The 17579-nt window shown below is 41.2% G+C and overlaps 1 protein-coding gene across 3 annotated transcripts; it reads left to right on the top strand.

Annotated features, from left to right (window-relative positions):
- Positions 1–969: 969 nt before the first annotated feature.
- Positions 970–17577, top strand: LOC119009379 (carnitine O-palmitoyltransferase 1, liver isoform-like). 3 transcript variants are annotated; one of them, XM_037080593.1, is made up of 20 exons: positions 970–1153; positions 3842–3847; positions 4744–4893; positions 5610–5749; positions 6135–6306; positions 7854–7955; positions 8259–8396; positions 8632–8709; positions 9320–9427; positions 9911–9998; positions 12178–12373; positions 12469–12657; positions 12750–12855; positions 12934–13050; positions 13642–13806; positions 14187–14315; positions 14534–14689; positions 15054–15167; positions 15437–15529; positions 16258–17577. In XM_037080593.1, the coding sequence occupies exons 3-20, from the start codon at positions 4753–4755 to the stop codon at positions 16381–16383; spliced, it is 2358 nt and encodes a 785-aa protein (XP_036936488.1). In that variant the 5' UTR covers positions 970–1153; positions 3842–3847; positions 4744–4752; the 3' UTR covers positions 16384–17577. The 3 variants fall into 3 exon arrangements, with proteins under 3 accessions (XP_036936488.1, XP_036936489.1, XP_036936487.1); XM_037080594.1 differs by lacking the exons at positions 3842–3847; positions 9911–9998 and adding an exon at positions 10577–10661 and having other exon boundaries at positions 970–1154; positions 4748–4893; XM_037080592.1 differs by lacking the exon at positions 3842–3847 and having other exon boundaries at positions 971–1154; positions 4748–4893.
- Positions 17578–17579: the final 2 nt, after the last annotated feature.

Here is a 17579-nt window from a genome sequence, read left to right as displayed (position 1 = left end):
CATTTCATCCTAATCCAAAAAACCTTTCCACCGTAAAATAACAGCTGAAAAGCATGATATATGGTCATAAGCTCCAGAAAAATCTAGTAATGGGATGTCAGGGTTGAAAAGCTTAGTCTCAAATATGAGAAGCTTTTTCATTTCACTGTGGAGAACAGGTAAGCTATGCCACCGAATTGTTATTTACTTGAAAGATGTAACATGTTAAAACACTGCAGCTGAATGTATTACATGGAACTAGGCTGGCAAAGTGGGGCCCACCCATAGGTCTGGATTTGGCCCAGCAGATGTTTTGAGTGGGGAAAAAAAAGAACCCCTCCCCCCCCGACATATTATGAATGAGTGCTATTGCTGTTATACATTTTGGTAGATCATTCTCTTTAAAAACGCAGGCAATCATAATTATTACTGTTCTTCATTATCTGAGTGCTGACACTCTATGCAGATGAAATATTTATATTTTCATATTTTCACTGAGGTGATAATATAAACTGAGAAATAACCATATTTTTCATAACTGAGTAAACAAGCTGTTCTCAGAGGAAAAAGAGGTCCCTGGAACATTGTTTGGAGCTAGAAAGGTGGCAAAAGGGTGTGCCAAATATAAACAAAGTAAAATAGTATAATATGGTTTGTTTATTCTGTTAAGACAGTTTGATAATGGTTTTTGGTTGGTCATAAAAAAATAAGTCTGTGAAAATCTCTTTCCTGATTAAAATGTCTTCCCAAAAACTACATAGTGCACCTTTAACAGTGCAAAATTCAGTACGTGCTTGCTTTTTGGTTTCAGTTTTGGCCCTTTAAAACAAAATAATCTGGGCACCCCTTACATAGAAGGTCAGCTAAAATGCATATTTTAGTTGACATCAGCTGTTGTCACAGGCTCCTATAGCTCTCCGTGCCATAAACGCAACACGAGAACTCGCTGCCACTGCATGATCGCGACATTTCCGACGGCCGGTGAAGGCAGCATCAGCTCCATCCAAGCGAGCATCTGTAGTACAGTTGTTCAGTCAGCCGAGGGGAGGGACCGCACAGACCTCAGATACAGCTGCAGACACCGAGCACTGAGTCGACGTCAGAAGTTAACAGTCGGTTTCTTCTGCTCTGGACTGTCGACATTTCCTAAACAACAACAACAACAACAACAACAGGTATGCTAACAGGCTTCCGCCGTGATACGGTGCTGTAGTGCGCTGTGAAGACACAAGTCGCCTCTCCTCTGAGCGGTTATAGCCGCTGCGAGCCGCTGCGAGCTACACACACTGGGCTGGGCGCTCGGCTAGCTGCTATAGCAGCTGCTAGCATTGGATTTGATACTGTATTTAAAACGCGAGCCCGCATTCACGGCCATCTATCAGCTCTTCGCGATTGTAAGTTAGCATAACAGCTATCAGTAGTGCGTAGCTGCCAGAAATGTTCAGGGTGACGGTTGTTAGATGTAAAGATGATTTCCTACTGCTGGATCAAATTTTACTTTGCGTTCACGACCAAACAAACAGGGCGTTTTTTATTTTGTGGCTTAATTTCTTAAGCGTTAGCTAGCTACAATAAGCCTTTTTAAAATCCCTACCTGCTCCCTGATATGAGCTGACCTGGCTGCAGGGGCTAAAATGTCAGCCCAGCCGTTGTTTGCTTTGTTTGTTGACATACGTTTTGTAAGTTGTCCCATTATTCGTGCCTTTATGTACTCACTGATGCAGTGTATGGCTTCTCTAAAGAGTTTACAGATTAGCTACTTCCAGTCAGTAGACCTCTGCTTGTGAAACACTGAAACATCCACACCTATCTGCCCATCCCCTCCTCATAAAACACCCACAGTAAATAAGACACTGGCTCACCAGAGCGGTTACAGTGCTTTGTAATTGTAATGTCTGGATGTAAAGGGATTTACTGTCCACTTAGTATATTTAAAAAGACTTGCTAGCTTAGACTCTGCTGACATACCAGTGTTTCTTGGATGTCTTGCATTCCTCCACTGAAGAGGGATCTCTTTATTTATACAGTGTATATAGCACGCCTGTTAGAAGTGGTTCAGTACAGAAGTGGTTCAGGATACCCGGCAGGTAAAAGCCAGGCAGATTAAAGAGTCAAATTTGATGAAAGTATTTGACAGATGATAGTTATTTTGCCAGAGATTCAGACCCTGAGACTTCTACAGCAAAGGCCAGTGAGGCATGTTATATTGATAACAAGGAGTGTCCTACCTGGGATGTTTATAAGGGACTAGCCTTACTGTAACAAGGAGACATCAGTGGGTCACTGTGTAGTTTTGGAGATGAAAATCAAACTCAGAATTGTTATATTTACAGTATTACTGAGGTGATAATATAAACTGAGAAATAACCATATTTTTCATAACTGAGTAAACAAGATGTTCTCAGAGGAAAATAAGGTCCCTAGAAAACTGTTTGAAGTTAGAAAGGTGGCAGGGTCCGCCAAATGTAAACAAAGTAAAACAGTATGTAATTGCATTGTTCCTTTTAAGGTCAGTTCTTTTTACTCAGTCATGAGAAGATAGTTAGATTATTTAGTTTTTTAAGGCATAAAAACAATCATGCAGAGAGGATTCTTCTTGTCTTAAATGTCTTCCCCAAAACTACACAGTGCTCCTTTAAAATCTAACAATATATGTGACCAAATCATTTTGAATGTATTAAAAATAGCATCAGTTCTAATAATAAACTTTATTTACGGAGGCTGGCACAGACTCAGTGTGTGTGTGTGTGTGTGTGTTTCTGTGTGAGCGTGCGAAGAATAGTTAAACTTTTACCAAACCATTACTCTCCAGTTACTCGTTACTGGAAATGTCTTTCCTGGAGGGCAAACGGCCATAACAGCAAATGACTGCAATCAAACAGTAGTTGGAGGGATTTAAATGTGAGGCTTTTTTCAGCCAGAAGCTCTAGTTGACAAAAAAAATGATGCAGATACATGGTTGAAGTTGTTTAAGGTATCTCACTTTAACAAAACTATCATTTCCATTAATTTTGTATTTTATCACACAATGTAAAATCATGGCTAAAACTAGAATTGTCCATTATAAGTTAGTGAGAAACAGCAGTAGCCACCTGCCTGTTTTTTTTAAGTGTCAGGCTGGAAAATGTGTTTTGTTCATACTTTTACCCCCTGGCATTTACCTTTACACATAGTACTCCCACATTCCTCTGTCCTTACGTCCTGCTCCGACGTTCTGCTGACTCTCTTGCTTTCTTTCTGGATATTTTCCAAAGATCAGGATGCAAAACGTTGCTGTTTAGTCTTTAAACCAAGCAAGTAAAAGAAAAATACAGTCAGTTCTGACAGATGACATCATTTATAGCCTGTGCGCCTTATCAATTACTCTATTAAGTTAAACTATATCTGTAGCTTGATCAAAAATATCATTGTTAAGCTGTACCATTGTCTGGCAGTCTTTTTTTCCATACTGCAACAGTTAAGCCATGAGCTCGAAGTGAATTGGCAATTAAAGACACAGAGATGCTAATGCACATTAAGCTCCCTGGACATTTACATTCCTGTGAAAGGGACGTTGTTAATAGAATTTAGTGGCTCTTTTGATGCGCATGCAGTTGATCTGAACTGAGCAGGTGCGTTGTGTTGTCTGTGTTTGCGTTGGCGCTGGAAGAAACAGGCTGAAATGTTCTGCTGTTAGTCTGCCAGACTGACGTGTCTACTGACTGTATCTGCCAGATCTGACCTAAAGAGCAGAACCTCAGTGGTATCTGGGGACGATGAGAGAAATGTGTGTGTGTGTGTGTGTGTGTGTGTGTGTGTGTGTGTGTGTGTGTGTGTGTGTGTGTGTGTGTGTGTGTGTTTGTGTGTGTGTGTTTAAACGCACACAACAAGAGCAGACGTGTTCTCCACAGGGGTGCAGTCCAGTGCCACAGTGACTAAACCCCGGGGCATTATCCATAGCCTATTTGTGGAGGAAAATCAATTCTTTTTGTGAAGAGACGCAGTTATTGCCTTAAACAAAAATACCCGATCACATCAGCAGACAGTCAGCGCTTTCCCATCAGACTGTATCAGTTTCAAGCTGACTTTGCTTTTGAAAGGGACTCATGAATAAACTGTCTCTTTTGAGCTTCTCTGGAAAAAGTGCTCATTCATAAGAGGGATGTGTTTTGTTAGGCACGCACAGACACACACACACAAACACACGTTTTGCAATTCATCACCAGATTGATGAATCAGTTTCTTCACAGCGTCCACCTTCAGGGTTCAGTTTGCCATCAGCTGCTGCACTGCAGTTGCATATATGAATTGTGATCACAAAGCGATGTTGTTGTTGGCCATTAACATAGTTTTTTGCATATTTTCTTGTTGAGAGTGTGTGTACAGTCCTCAGTGTTATTAAGTGGGTCATTTTATGGTATAAAAAGCTGCCGTTTAAATTCTCCTACCCATTTGCACCTCATCATAATCTGCCCACCAGATACCTAAATGTCACAGTGGAGGTCTCATCAGTCGTTTTGTGTTCTGTTTCAAACTACAGACAAATTATCCTATTGTCTGACAGAAGATTTCATTAGTTTTTGTTGAATTAGATGATGATTAAGGAGAATAATCAGTCTTTTACAATCATGTTAAACCTGCTAATCCTGGATGTTTATATTTCCAGTAATCCAACCAGGAGTTTTTGTCTGAAGTGTCTGAGGTTTGACAGCTCTGAGGCAGGGCACTTATTCTTTCTTGCCCTTCAATTTACAGTTTCTTTTTCCTCTCCCCTGTCCTTCGTGCACAGTAATCATGGCAGAAGCCCACCAGGCGGTGGCCTTTCAGTTCACCGTCACTCCGGAGGGCATCGATGTGCGGCTGTCCCACCAGGCCCTCACTGAGATCTACCTCTCCGGTGTGCGCTCCTGGAAGAAGCGTCTCATCAGACTCAAGGTAGCTCCACTCTACACTTTACTTTGCATGTCAGCATTTGATCTGTACCTTTTAAAGATGTTTTCTTATTGTGGTGTCTAACTCAGTTGCGGCCCTTGATATTGTATATAATGGTTAAAGGTCCTGTGTGTTAAATTTAGTGGCATCTAGCAGTGAGGCTGGCAACCAAGTGAACGCTCCTCATCTCACCCTGCCGTGTCAGCTAAAAACACAGAAAACGGGAGTCCCTTTCTAGTGTCAGTGTTTGGTTTGTCTGTTCTGGGTTACTGTGTAAACATGGCAGAGTTACTCCTAAATCCTACACACTGGACATTTTCATTTGAAATGCTGAATACAGGGCACTCCCGAAGAAGAGTGCTTGCTCTCTTGAGTTTTTTGCTGCCTTGAGGACACTGTGGGCGTCCTCATAACTTTGTCTGATCCTCACTTCCATCGCTCAGTCGTTTTCGCAAGCAGCGTGATGAATGATTGACATGATCCGTGGTGTGTAAGCATTTCACGTTGGACAAGCACCTTCTGCAAAAGCCTTAAATTTCAAGTAAAGTGTTCGTTTATTTGTCGAGTAAAGCTTGTTGATGCCTGACTCCGAGTTGAATGCAGTTTAGATGGCCAGAACTGAGCATTTGCATGAGATAAACTGCCTTAAACTGAACTGAATTTTCAGTGTGCATGTCTGTGTAGTGATTGTAAACTCTTCTCTCTTCTCATGTTAACAGAACAGCGTGATAACGGGGGTTTATCCTGCTAGTCCCTCGTCCTGGCTTTTTGTGGTCATAGCAATCCTGGCTACTATGTACACTCGCTCCGACCCCTCCATGGGACTCATAGCCAAGATACAGGAGCACCTGCCAGTCAGGTAAACACATCTCGTGACTCCATATAGTGGTTACAGTTAAAATTAATGATTAATCTCATGACTCACACCCTTGCAAACATGAAATGTTCCCTTTCCCTGTCTGTACATTTTGTCACAGAGAGATTGGTATATGATGTAAATGTGCAGTGTGGTTTAGATAAGTCTACCCCACCCCTTCTTTTTCCATTCTCTTTCCCACTGTTCTCTTCATATAAACCACATTTACTTCTTAGTGAAGGGATATCACTTACAGCGATCATTTGGAAAAGATAGAAATGGGACAATTCCTCGCTTGATAGTACTGTAGTGAATTTAGATTAAGATATTTGTTGTTTCTCCTTCTTTCCCCTGTATCCATCTGTCCATATTCTCCCACCATTTGCAGCCAGTCCATGAGCTCCCAGTGCCAGGCGTTATTGTCAGCAGTGCTCTTCAGCACCATGCTGTGGCTCCTGCTCATCTTCACCATGCGCCTGTGCCTCAAACAACTACTGTCATACCACCGCTGGATATTCGAGCAACACGGCAAGATGTCCAACACCACTAAAGTCTGGGTGGTCAGTGTTGTTTCACATCTCTTTGACTTCTCAATGTAAACTTACTGTAATATTCACTTTTTCCAGTCATGTGATCTTTGGTGTGCAGCCTGGGGTGACGCTGAATACTGATGCTTTTATAAGCTGTTGTTAGAAATACAGATAGTACAGTGTCATGCAATGCGATCTAAAGCTCATTGTATTTATTTTTAAAGTTTCATTTTGTTTAAGTGTTGTTAGTAAAACCATACTTAGGTGTGAAATTATATTAGTGCGTCAGAGGCGTTATGTTTTCCAATTGTGGGTACATCTGAACATTCAATTCTTGTGAATGTGATATCTCAGGAATACTTTGAAGTATTTCTTCAAATTTGGCACAAATATCCACCTGGACTCAAGGGTGAACTGATTAGTTTTTTTCTGGTGATGAAATGTCAATGTGACCTCACAAAACAACAGAACTTAAGACAACATAAAAATTCATACAGTAATTATGACAAAATATCTGATAAATGTCTAATAAGATGAAATGATGACATCATGATATTTTACATACAAATGTATGTTAGGTCAACAAAAAATGTTCTGGCCATTATTCATCGCTACAGCTCAGAAACAGCACCGTGACAGGTGCACAGAGGCATAACCTGTGAGGCTGTCTTGTCAAAAAAAAAAGTTCCCAGTTATTTGAAGTGAAGAGACAGATAAGAGGAAAATGGAAATGAGTCCCTCTAAGTAGGTCTAAATACTAATGGACCTGAGCACCACATTTACATTTTTAGGTGTGAAAATGACTAATCAGCACAAAAGGTTTTGGAACTGCAGCCAGTAGATTGCTTCAACCCTCATCCACATCATGGGCTACGACTTAATCTTTTAGGGACAACTTCAGCTGTCAAAGTACGTCCAATAAAAGTGCTTATTTTTGACACTGACAGGAGGAGATTATCATTCAGCATTATGGAAAGGATCCCTACAGAGATTGACCTTTTTGGTAAATACCAAGATCCTTTTTGTTTAGCCAGAAACGGCCGCTATGTCACTCTGGCCAGATCCTCCAAGCTCTATTTTCAGAACCAGTAGTTTTATCATCGTAAAACACATTTTATTTAGAAGTCACTTGAAACAAAATGAAACTCAACAAAACCATCTTGATTAGTCTTTCACTCAGTCTGTTTTGGTTGAAATAATCCCTTAATTTACGCAGTTAAAGGTGAAAATATCAGGAAGGCGAGAGGGAGGGGTGACATGAGAGAGGCAGCAGGGGAAAACAGCATGTAGAAGCAGAATGTTTTCACATCTAGCTGGCCGAGGCAGATCTACTGGACTGATTCCAAAACTTCTTGTACCTATTTGTCCATTACGCTCCTAACTATGTTAACTAACTGCCCAGGTTTACAAATGGCACAGTTGCCTTTCAAATCAAAACAGAATTACCTTAATATCTGATCTTATGATGTTCTGCAAAACTACATGTAGAACAAAACAAACAATAGATATTTAGTCTTAGGTGTATCCTCACTGTAGTCTGTGTATCTGTTGTCTGAATGCTTGTGTTTCTCTGCCAGGCGCTGGTGCGGATCTTTTCTGGCAGGAAGCCTCTGCTCTACAGCTACCAGGGTTCGCTGCCAAACCTGCCTGTGCCTGCCATCAAGGACACAGTCAAGAGGGTGAGACTTCACACCGAGTAGAGGAAACGACAACACGCCGCTCACTGACCATGAAACAGATGGATCGCTTTCTCACATTGATCATTTTCTGCACCAAATTTCCTTTTGTCATTGTATTTTTATTTTTATCAGCCTGCTAGCTGGTTTTTAAGGGGTATAAAAAATTTAGATTTGACGGATAAGAGGAGATTTGATATTATATCAGCAGAGTTAAATGTAGTTATAATGGTAGGAAATTTCACCAAGTGTTCTACTTGTTATATTCCTTTATTCAAATGTTGTTTTCTTTGTTTGTTTGTTTAGTACTTGGAATCCGTGCGTTCGCTGATGGACGATACACAATATGAACGCATGACCAATCTGGCCGCAGAGTTCGAGAGCAGCCTCGGTAACCGCCTGCAGTGGTACCTCAAACTCAAAGCTCTCTGGGCCGCCAACTACGTAAGTGGGCGACAGTGACGCTCTGCTGAAGTGTGGCTACTTCACACGTCACTTAAAAGTCCAGGGCAAAGCAGTCTAAAGGCAATTTAAAATCCCATTAACAATATATATCTTTGTAAGGCTCTGTGCTTTGAATTATTTATCCTATCTGAATATGCAAGCGATTGTGAGTGCCAGTTGGCTGCGATATTTGCTTCCTCACATGGTACTTCTGTGTTTTTTATTTATTTTTCAGGTCAGTGACTGGTGGGAGGAATATGTTTATCTTCGTGGACGCAGCCCAATAATGGTCAACAGTAATTATTATGGCATGGTATGTAAATGCTCCTATCGTTTTGTCGATGTAGTCCTTATTCTAAATTTGATTCACGTTAATGTCTGATATGTTGACCTTATCTTAACTGCACTTATGTACTTGAGGTTTCCTTGATAAATAGTAGCTACTGTGCTCGGACGAGGGCTTGAAAATTCGTATTATTTTTTGTCATTCTTACTTTATTGCCGGTGATATGTTTTGGATACTTTTCTGTGAGAAAAAAACTTATTCTAAGTCACTCTGGTCAAAAGCATCTGCTAAATGCCCTGAATGTAACTGTACATTACCAGTACCTTTTTCTCAGTTTTATGGCTTTAGATATTTAGATATTCATTCTGTGAATCATATGTGGGTGTTTATTTCTCGCGAGGATAAAAACACAATGGTCAAATTGTGTGTTACTGCTTATTAGACTCAGACTGTTAGACTTTTGATATTGTACACATGCAGTGAAGTGTGAATATTTCTTCACCGTGGTTTCTCAAACAGTCACACTCAACTGTTTCCTCAAGCATGTTTTATAAACAGTTACTCATATTGTGCAGGCCTCTTGATAATCACTCGGGTTAATACCTTCACCTGACTTCCTGTCTCTGTTTCTGCTCAGGACTTCTTGTACGTGACACCCACGCCCATCCAGGCGGCCCGGGCAGGGAACAGCATCCATGCGTTCTTCCTATACCGTCGCAAACTCAACAGAGAAGAGATCAAACCTGTGAGTTTAGCCACCAGTCAACTTCTGCTGCTTCATGTATGCGGAGGCGTTCATTATTCATGTCTCTTTGCTATGGCAACAGAGGACTTGTTAATCAGATGTCTCAGATTTTTGAGACATTGAGATATTTCTTTGTGGAGCATTTTGTTTGCCGTATTCTGGTAAATAATCAGGTGTTTTGACTGTGTGAGTATCCTCCATCCATCAGTGTATGAGTGTGTGGTAGACAGCATGTTCATCGCCATTCATTTCTTTAGTTTTCATGTTTATGTGAAGGCATTACCCTCATGTTCTCATACCATGCTCATCTCTCTCACCTCTTCCTTTCCTACTCCTTTCAACGTCTCCTCCGCTTGCTTGATTTCTCTCTCCTCGTTTCCAAACATTCTCCCTATTTTTTCCTTGACTCTTCGTTTCCTCCGCTGCTGCCCCATGTTCTTTTCCTTATGCCCTTGCCTTCTCCTTCTCCTCTACGTTTCCCAGAGTCGTATACCCGGCACTGTCATTCCACTGTGTGCAGCTCAGTGTGAGAGGATTTTCAGCACCACACGCACTCCTGGAGAGGAGACCGGTAAAGCGACTAGACATGTACACACGTAGATACTGTTATGACGAGGCTTTTAACACAGTGCTGATATAAATATGATACATGATGCCAGTTGGCTTCAGCCAGAATTCCTGCATCAGTTCCACGCTCACTTTAGTGAGCAGTGCTAACACACCGCTGCCTCAGAGATGATGAGGCATACTGAAGGTGTCTGAACCCTCTGGAGCTGAAGTGTGGGATTAGAAAATTGTGTGAAAGACACTGTGTGTGTCTGGGTGTGTGTGTGTGTGTGTGTGTGTGTGTGTGTGTGTGTGGTGTCAAGATGCAAAGCGTTGTGATTCACTGAGTCATAATACGTCTGCACTGCCCATCCTGTCAGCTCTCATCAGTCTCCTCTTACCTTCTGGTCTCATCTCAGGTGTGTCTGGGTTTTCTGGAAAGGGTCCGTCTCCAACTAATGTCAATTTTCTTCTGCCCACACGTTTTGTTTTCTCATCTTTTTATTCTCCCTCTTTCCCGGTTCTCTCCTGTATTTTTTTTCTACCATCTTTTGTTTCCTCTTTTTTTTGTTGTACTGGCCCATCCTTCTTTATCCTGCTCAGTGGTTGTTGAGGTCTGCAGTTCCTTGCTGTTCCTATCAATTTGAGCGGATGTTTGACACTTGTCGAATCCCTGGAACACTAACAGGTAGTATTTATATTTTTACACAGTTGGCCCAATTCTAGCTTTAGATCTCTAAATGTCAATCCAGTACGATAATAATAGAAATGTGCTTAGCGTTATTTGTTGTGTATGATCAAAGATGAAGATACACACCTGTCTCATATATGATAAATGTTCCTTGTCCATCACATCGATGCGCCAACATCCAAATAGTCACCAAGTCAGTCATTTTTGATTAGAAACCACACTAGCTGTCAGTACTGTAGCTCTGACCTTTAGTCAAGCCTCCTACAATATTTCTTCATTCCTGCGTTTGTTAAGTTAAGCCTTCAGTTGTATCACTTTATAGTAATCTCTGTCAGCACAAGGTAGGCTAGGTTAATATGAAACTGTTATAAAAGCTGTTTGAGTTGTGTTGTGAGGTTAAAGGTGTTTCAGTGTTCTTCTCAAATCACTTGAGTGTGCGCCACTGTGTCAAGTGTTTGCATATGGATCAGAACTTTATAATGTGCATCCTTTTCATTCTGGCAACAGAGGCTTTCTAACAGGGTGTGCCAGCGATGCAGGGAAAACATCTCAGGCATCTTACTGTGTGGCTGTTGTTTTTGGCCTTTGCCAATGGGTGGTGGAAGGAGGGATTCTGTTTTCCAAGATTTTTTTTAATTTCAAACATATTTAACTTTCTATCCAGTGAAAATGCAGTCTTCTGTTTGTGGCCAGTGAGTAAGGCTGCATTCAGACCACAGCAGGTGTTGCGGTGATTAGTGCAGGGCAGAAATTATGGTATTGGAATTGTGTTTTTGATAAACAAGAAATAAGAACATAAATACGTTTTATGTTAGTTACATGTTTATTGTTTGATTACATTCATGTGTCTGAATATCAATTGATGATATTAATTATGTCTCAAGCAATAATAGAAATTCTAGTTTGCCCCTAAATGTTTGTGGTATCTGCGTCACCCTGACAGCAAACGTGTCAACCAGCATTTATAATACAACATGAAAAACATCCATTATAACCTGTACAGTATTAGGCTGTGTTTATAGTGTCATGCTGTAAACCTTGTGTCAACAGCTTGAACAATGATAACATTGACAGGCTGGTCTGAGCATCACGTCATGTGTCGCCCTGTGGTCCGACTGCCACAACTGAAATGCGCACTCAAAATAAATGGGTGGACTTGCCTTTTCTCTGCGGCGCCTGATTTCGTCTGAATGGGGCCTTAAATGTCGCTGCAGCAGGTTGAGGGTTAAGCACATTCAAGGAAAATCTTGACTGTGTTTGTTGAGGGAAGTTGAATTGTTGATGGTTCACTGAATCTGGCACTTAAAGTGACAGCCTGCTGACAAAATGTTCCTTGGCAAAAGTTTAGACAGAAAGTTGAGATTAAAAACTTAAAAAGAGTTTGGAAATACACATTCGGGTTTTGAATACACCAAAGCACAAGGCACACAAAAAGCCCTAATGTACATCTAATGCAATCTCCAACTCGCAGAAAATATTTACACTCTTTCTTCCTCTTTTCTTATGTGTGAAGACTCTGTACAGCATTGGCAGGACAGTGACTATGTGGCAGTATACCACAGAGGTCGCTACTTTCGTCTCTGGGTGTACCAGGCAGGCAGACTCCTCTCCCCGAGGGAGATCGAATTCCAGATTCAGAGGATCCTTGACGACCCTGCCCCTCCTGCCAAAGGAGAGGCCAAACTTGGGGCCCTGACTGCTGGAGACAGGTCAGCGTGACAAACCAGCCGCGCTTAAATCACATGGACCATGCAGCACGCTGCATCCTTAATGAACTGTCATCTTTTCCTGAAATCTTTCCCAGAATTCCATGGGCTAAAGCCAGAGCGGAGTATTTCAGCAGTGGGGTCAACAAGCGCTCTCTGGACTGCATTGAAAAAGCCGCCTTCTTTGTGACTCTGGATGATGATGAACAGGGCATGATGGGAGATGACCCAGCGGCTAGTTTAGACTGCTACGCCAAATCCTTGTTACACGGGAAATGTTACGACAGGTAATTTCACACAGGACTGATCACTGCCTTGTGAAGATGTCATGTTAAGTTGTTGAATCGGAGCCAGCAGTCATTATCTTGTTGTCCTGCAGGTGGTTTGATAAGTCCTTCTCTGTCGTTTACTACAAGAATGGAAAGAATGGCATCAACGCAGAGCACTCGTGGGCCGATGCACCGGTGTTATCACATTTATGGGAGGTAAGTCACTTGAAAGAAAGAGAGGTTGCACGCTGTTGTCGAGGCTGAGGTCACTTAATGGTTGTTGTGTGCTTGCAGTACACCTTGGCCACCGACTGTTTCCAGCTGGGATACAACGCAGAGGGTCACTGCAAAGGAGAAGTGGATTCATCACTACCACGGCCACAGAAGCTGAACTGGGAGATCCCCCCAGAAGTTAGTTGTCATTCGCACATTTCCCCCAATTCCTCGAGTCCTTTAGCTAACCGCACACTCGCAGCTACCACGCAAAAATTGTTACATCACCAACGATTCAACTGTACAGTAGCTTAGTGTGCGATTGTCTCCTTCACACCTGTGCTCTCACCGTGTTCAGCACTTCTCTAGCATTGGTGTTAGTTCCTCCACTCTCGCATTTCCTTTATCTAATCACCATTATATCATACTTGAAAAAAGTTGTGCTTTCACAGTGCTGGAGTATTTTGGGCTAGGGGCATCCTGTAACCTCTACTTGTTGGTCTGGTAACGTCACAGTAATGACAACACTCAAGCCGAGCTGTCTTAGCTTTGTATTTAGGGTACAAACATGACAGCGGTCTCAATGAATAACACTCAGCAAGAAAGTGAATGAGTACATTTACGTAAATGTCAACCTCTATTTAATGTTTGCATTGTTGTACAGGATGTTTGTCTTGAAAATGACTGCATGACCATGGCTTTTTAATCTTTTTTTTTTTTTTAATCAATGATATGGTTAGAGTTTACTCAGTCCTGGGGATGACAACTGTTTGAATGTGTCTGTCTCAGTGTGAGGAGCAGATCTCTCAGTCTCTGGCGGTGGCCCAGGCTCTAGCTGACGATGTGGACTTCCACGTGTTTGCCTTCCGAGACTTCGGCAAAGGAAAGGTCAAGAAATGTCGAGTCAGTCCAGATGCCTTCATTCAAATGGCTCTTCAGTTGGCCTACTACAGGGTGAGCCTCAAACATGAAAACTCAGTCATCATCTACTCACCCTCATGTTGATGGAAGGGGAGTAAAGTTTCATGTTCCACAAAAAATGTCTGGAGCTTCACAGCCAACCAGCACTGCAGCTTTCTCCTGAACAAGTGAAGTAGATGGGGACGTGTTTTAAAATGGAAAAAAACAACAAAAAAGTGATTTGAAAAGATATTATTTACATCCTCAAGGCACAGTCGAGCTTGTGTACCCACTTCAGACAGGGTATGCTAACGCGTTTAGCTTAGCCTACATACATACACCTACATGATAGACACAAAGACTGCTTTAAAATAGGACATTTGGAAACTGAATATGGGACTGTTAATATTTACTGTTTTGTGTTTGTGTTGTAGGACCGGGGGACGTTCTGTTTGACGTACGAGTCCTCCATGACCCGTCTGTTCAGGGAGGGCAGGACCGAGACCGTTCGCTCCTGTTCCAATGAGAGCTGTGCCTTTGTCCGCGCACTGGAGGGCGGAGAGGTGAGACGGTGGAAATTTTTAATTGATTTTTGTTTTTTTTCTCATTTTTGCACAGACTGAGAAATTATTTGATGAAGAATATAAATATCACACGCAGGATGAAAATAAATCCATGCAAACAATCATATCTAGTTGCTGTTGCTCTAGCATGAATGACACCGCGGCTATTTTTAGTGTGTATGCTAAGCAGTTGTGCCGCTCATGCCATTCTCCACCAGGCAGCAGATGTGTGCAGGCGTTTGTTCCGCTCAGCGTCGGAAAAACACCAGCTTCTATACCGAATGGCCATGACCGGAGGCGGTATCGACAGACACCTCTTCTGCCTCTACGTGGTGTCCAAATACCTTGGAGTGGAATCTCCTTTCTTGAAAGAGGTTTAGTTGTTTCTTTGTCACTTTATTTACATCAGAATGCACTCACAAAATAACTTTGTTAAATGAATGCAGATGAATTATTCAGTAATACATATTGAGTTAAGGCGGACTTCTAAATGAACATAATGTATTTATTCAAGTGCTTATTATTTAAGTGTTACATATAAAAGTAATTCTTTTCAGATTATTCTGTCTCTGGTAATAAATTACACTCCAATTTATTAATTTTTCTCACATTGACCCTTTACATTGAACTTGTGTTCTAATTGAAACACTTAACGCCACTGACTGATTATCTCTATAGTAGAGATATGCAGCAGCTGCTTCAGTGAACTGATGCGATGGCTTCTTGCGTGTGTTTCAGGTGCTGTCTGAGCCCTGGCGTCTGTCCACCAGTCAGACTGCAGTCCAGCAGATGGAGCTGTTTGACATGGTCAACCACCCAGAGTACGTCTCCTGTGGAGGGGGCTTTGGACCGGTAAGTGCTGCCCTCAGTACTTCAGTAGCATTAAGAGCCATTTGAGCAGAAATAAAAAGCTGATTTGTTCATTTGAGAATGTATTTCTACTGGTTTTATCATGAAACTGCATTGTAAGTGACTCTAGTTTTCTTTCTCTCAGTGGAAATGGCTCTTTTTTAATGACTGTACAGTTTCAGCTCTGCCAGAAATATACAGTGGTTCTGTTTTGTTTTTATTGACACTCATTAAGCAGCCGCATGGTTAAATATTGTTTGCACTCTTCTCAGGTGGCTGATGACGGTTATGGGGTGGCCTACAGCGTTTTGGGAGAGGACGTGATTAACTTCCACATCTCGTGCAAGCACTCGTGTCCAGACACTGTGAGTTTAATGAAAGCAGTAATTTGACACTGCATGACAAGAGTGAATAGAATGAACTTCTCAATTTTGAGCAAGCCCTCCTTCAGGACTAGATTTTAAATGATGTTCAGTTGTCTGTGACAGCAAGCTGAATATCTTCGGGCTGTGGACTATAAGGACATTTGAGGACGTCACAGGAAACACTGATCGTCATATTTCACTATTATCTGACAACTAATTGATTCATTGTGAGGTGCGCCTGCAATTTAGCAGTGTATTTTTTTTAACAATTGAGGTTGTTGCCATTTCTCGGTTGCGTGTCCTGTGATTTATATATAGATGAAGGAAAATGTGTATTTGCACCTTTATTTCTGTTCTGCAGTCAATTACAAAACATGTTTTTTTTGGTGCAGCTAGATGAAGCTAGTCTGGAGCACTGGGAATGTATTATATATTTTCAAGTTGCTTCCATTTAGAGCGAGTATACGAGATGTCGTCAAGATGTCTTTAAACGCATATTTTTTATTATTCCTGTAAAGTTTGGTTTTAACTCCACTTGAATATTAAACATAAAGGTGTTAAACTGACCAGTACAGCCTAACTGTTTAAAAAAAGAACAATAACAACACATTTAAGTTTCGAGCGCAGCTTTTTACACCTTGAGTTTGTGAAGTTTATAAAATGCTAATACATTTTATTTTCTCCCTGCCCCATTTATATTCTCACTCTTTAATCTGTTTCACTTCCAGGATGCCCATAAGTTCGGTGCTCAGATCAGAAAAGCCCTGCATGACCTGCTCCAGCTGCTGAGCCCTTACCAAAAAGAGCCCACCAGGACAGAAAAGACACGGCCGGAGGTCAAGAAAGACCTGTAGGCGCCTTACTCAGGTGAGAACGGATGCTGAAGGGAAGGTGTGCCAGCATAAATGTTACACCATAAAATGAGTTGGGAGAATTTTTTTAGCCAGCCAGATGATATTAAAGACACAGCTCCATGGGGAAACTGATATAATGGAGATGATGTTTTTTTTTTTTTTTTACTGATTTGCATCTGTATTTGTGTATGTATACTAGCTGTGTGGAAAGTGTGTGAGAAGGAAGAAACAAATTCTAAAGTGTCATTCAGTTATCAAGGACAGTACAGTTTATTGGTTTAGTTTAGTTTCAGCAGTCAAACCTTTGAAAACGATGACAGGGTTTGATTATTATGAAAAAGGACAATATAAACTGCACCACTCAAAGTTAGGGTAGATGTTCCTAACACCTCCCCTTAGTGCAGGGAGTCATTTAGAAGACATTTAAGTGTAGTTTTGACACCATTGAATATGCCAAACTTTTTGTGCCACTACTTTTTCTGTTGTTGAATTTGTTTGGAATATGTAACTAGAAATGCGTGATACATCCTGAGTCTTGGAGCACTAGTATGGAGTGAAAACACGCACAACTGTTGAGGTCTGAACGCAACATTGCTGTAACAGTGACACAGGTATTTTAAAATCGTAGAAGTCTGTGACTTCTTCATGTTTACTCACTCTGTATAAATCTGCTTTCTATACAAACACATGATTGTAATGCTGTGCTGAGAGTGGCAGGCTGTTACACATGTAGTGAAATGACATGGCTCTGTTAGACTCATAGGTTGGCATTACTGTTTGACTGGTATTATATTCAGTGCCAACTTTTATGTTTATGTTTTCAAACTGTACATACAAATACTGTAGGTCAGTTTATCTTTCAGTGGTCAGTAACCAAGTTTAACTGTACTGTAATAAACCCCAGTAATTTTATTCTATAAATCTGTTTATTTTATTTCTATCACTGTGTTATGAAAGAAGCACCATAACAATGCAAGCTATAGTAATGGACACCTTGTGCAGATATACAGTGCTGCGGGTCAGATACGGATTAGATGTTGTTTGACAAAGGATGATGCAGATTCCTTTTATTCTCCATTGATTAATGCCTTTTTTGTTTTCACTCCGGATCAGTTGAGCTTGTCTTGTTGTGTTGCTTTTGTCGGCCTTTTTTAATGCATTATTATGAGAGAACATAAAGTCATTCTTAAAGAAGT

The sequence above is a fragment of the Acanthopagrus latus genome, chromosome 20, assembly GCF_904848185.1.
Source record: "Acanthopagrus latus isolate v.2019 chromosome 20, fAcaLat1.1, whole genome shotgun sequence".
NCBI classification, from domain to species: domain Eukaryota; kingdom Metazoa; phylum Chordata; class Actinopteri; order Spariformes; family Sparidae; genus Acanthopagrus; species Acanthopagrus latus.
This window is presented reverse-complemented; position numbering and strand designations above follow the sequence as displayed.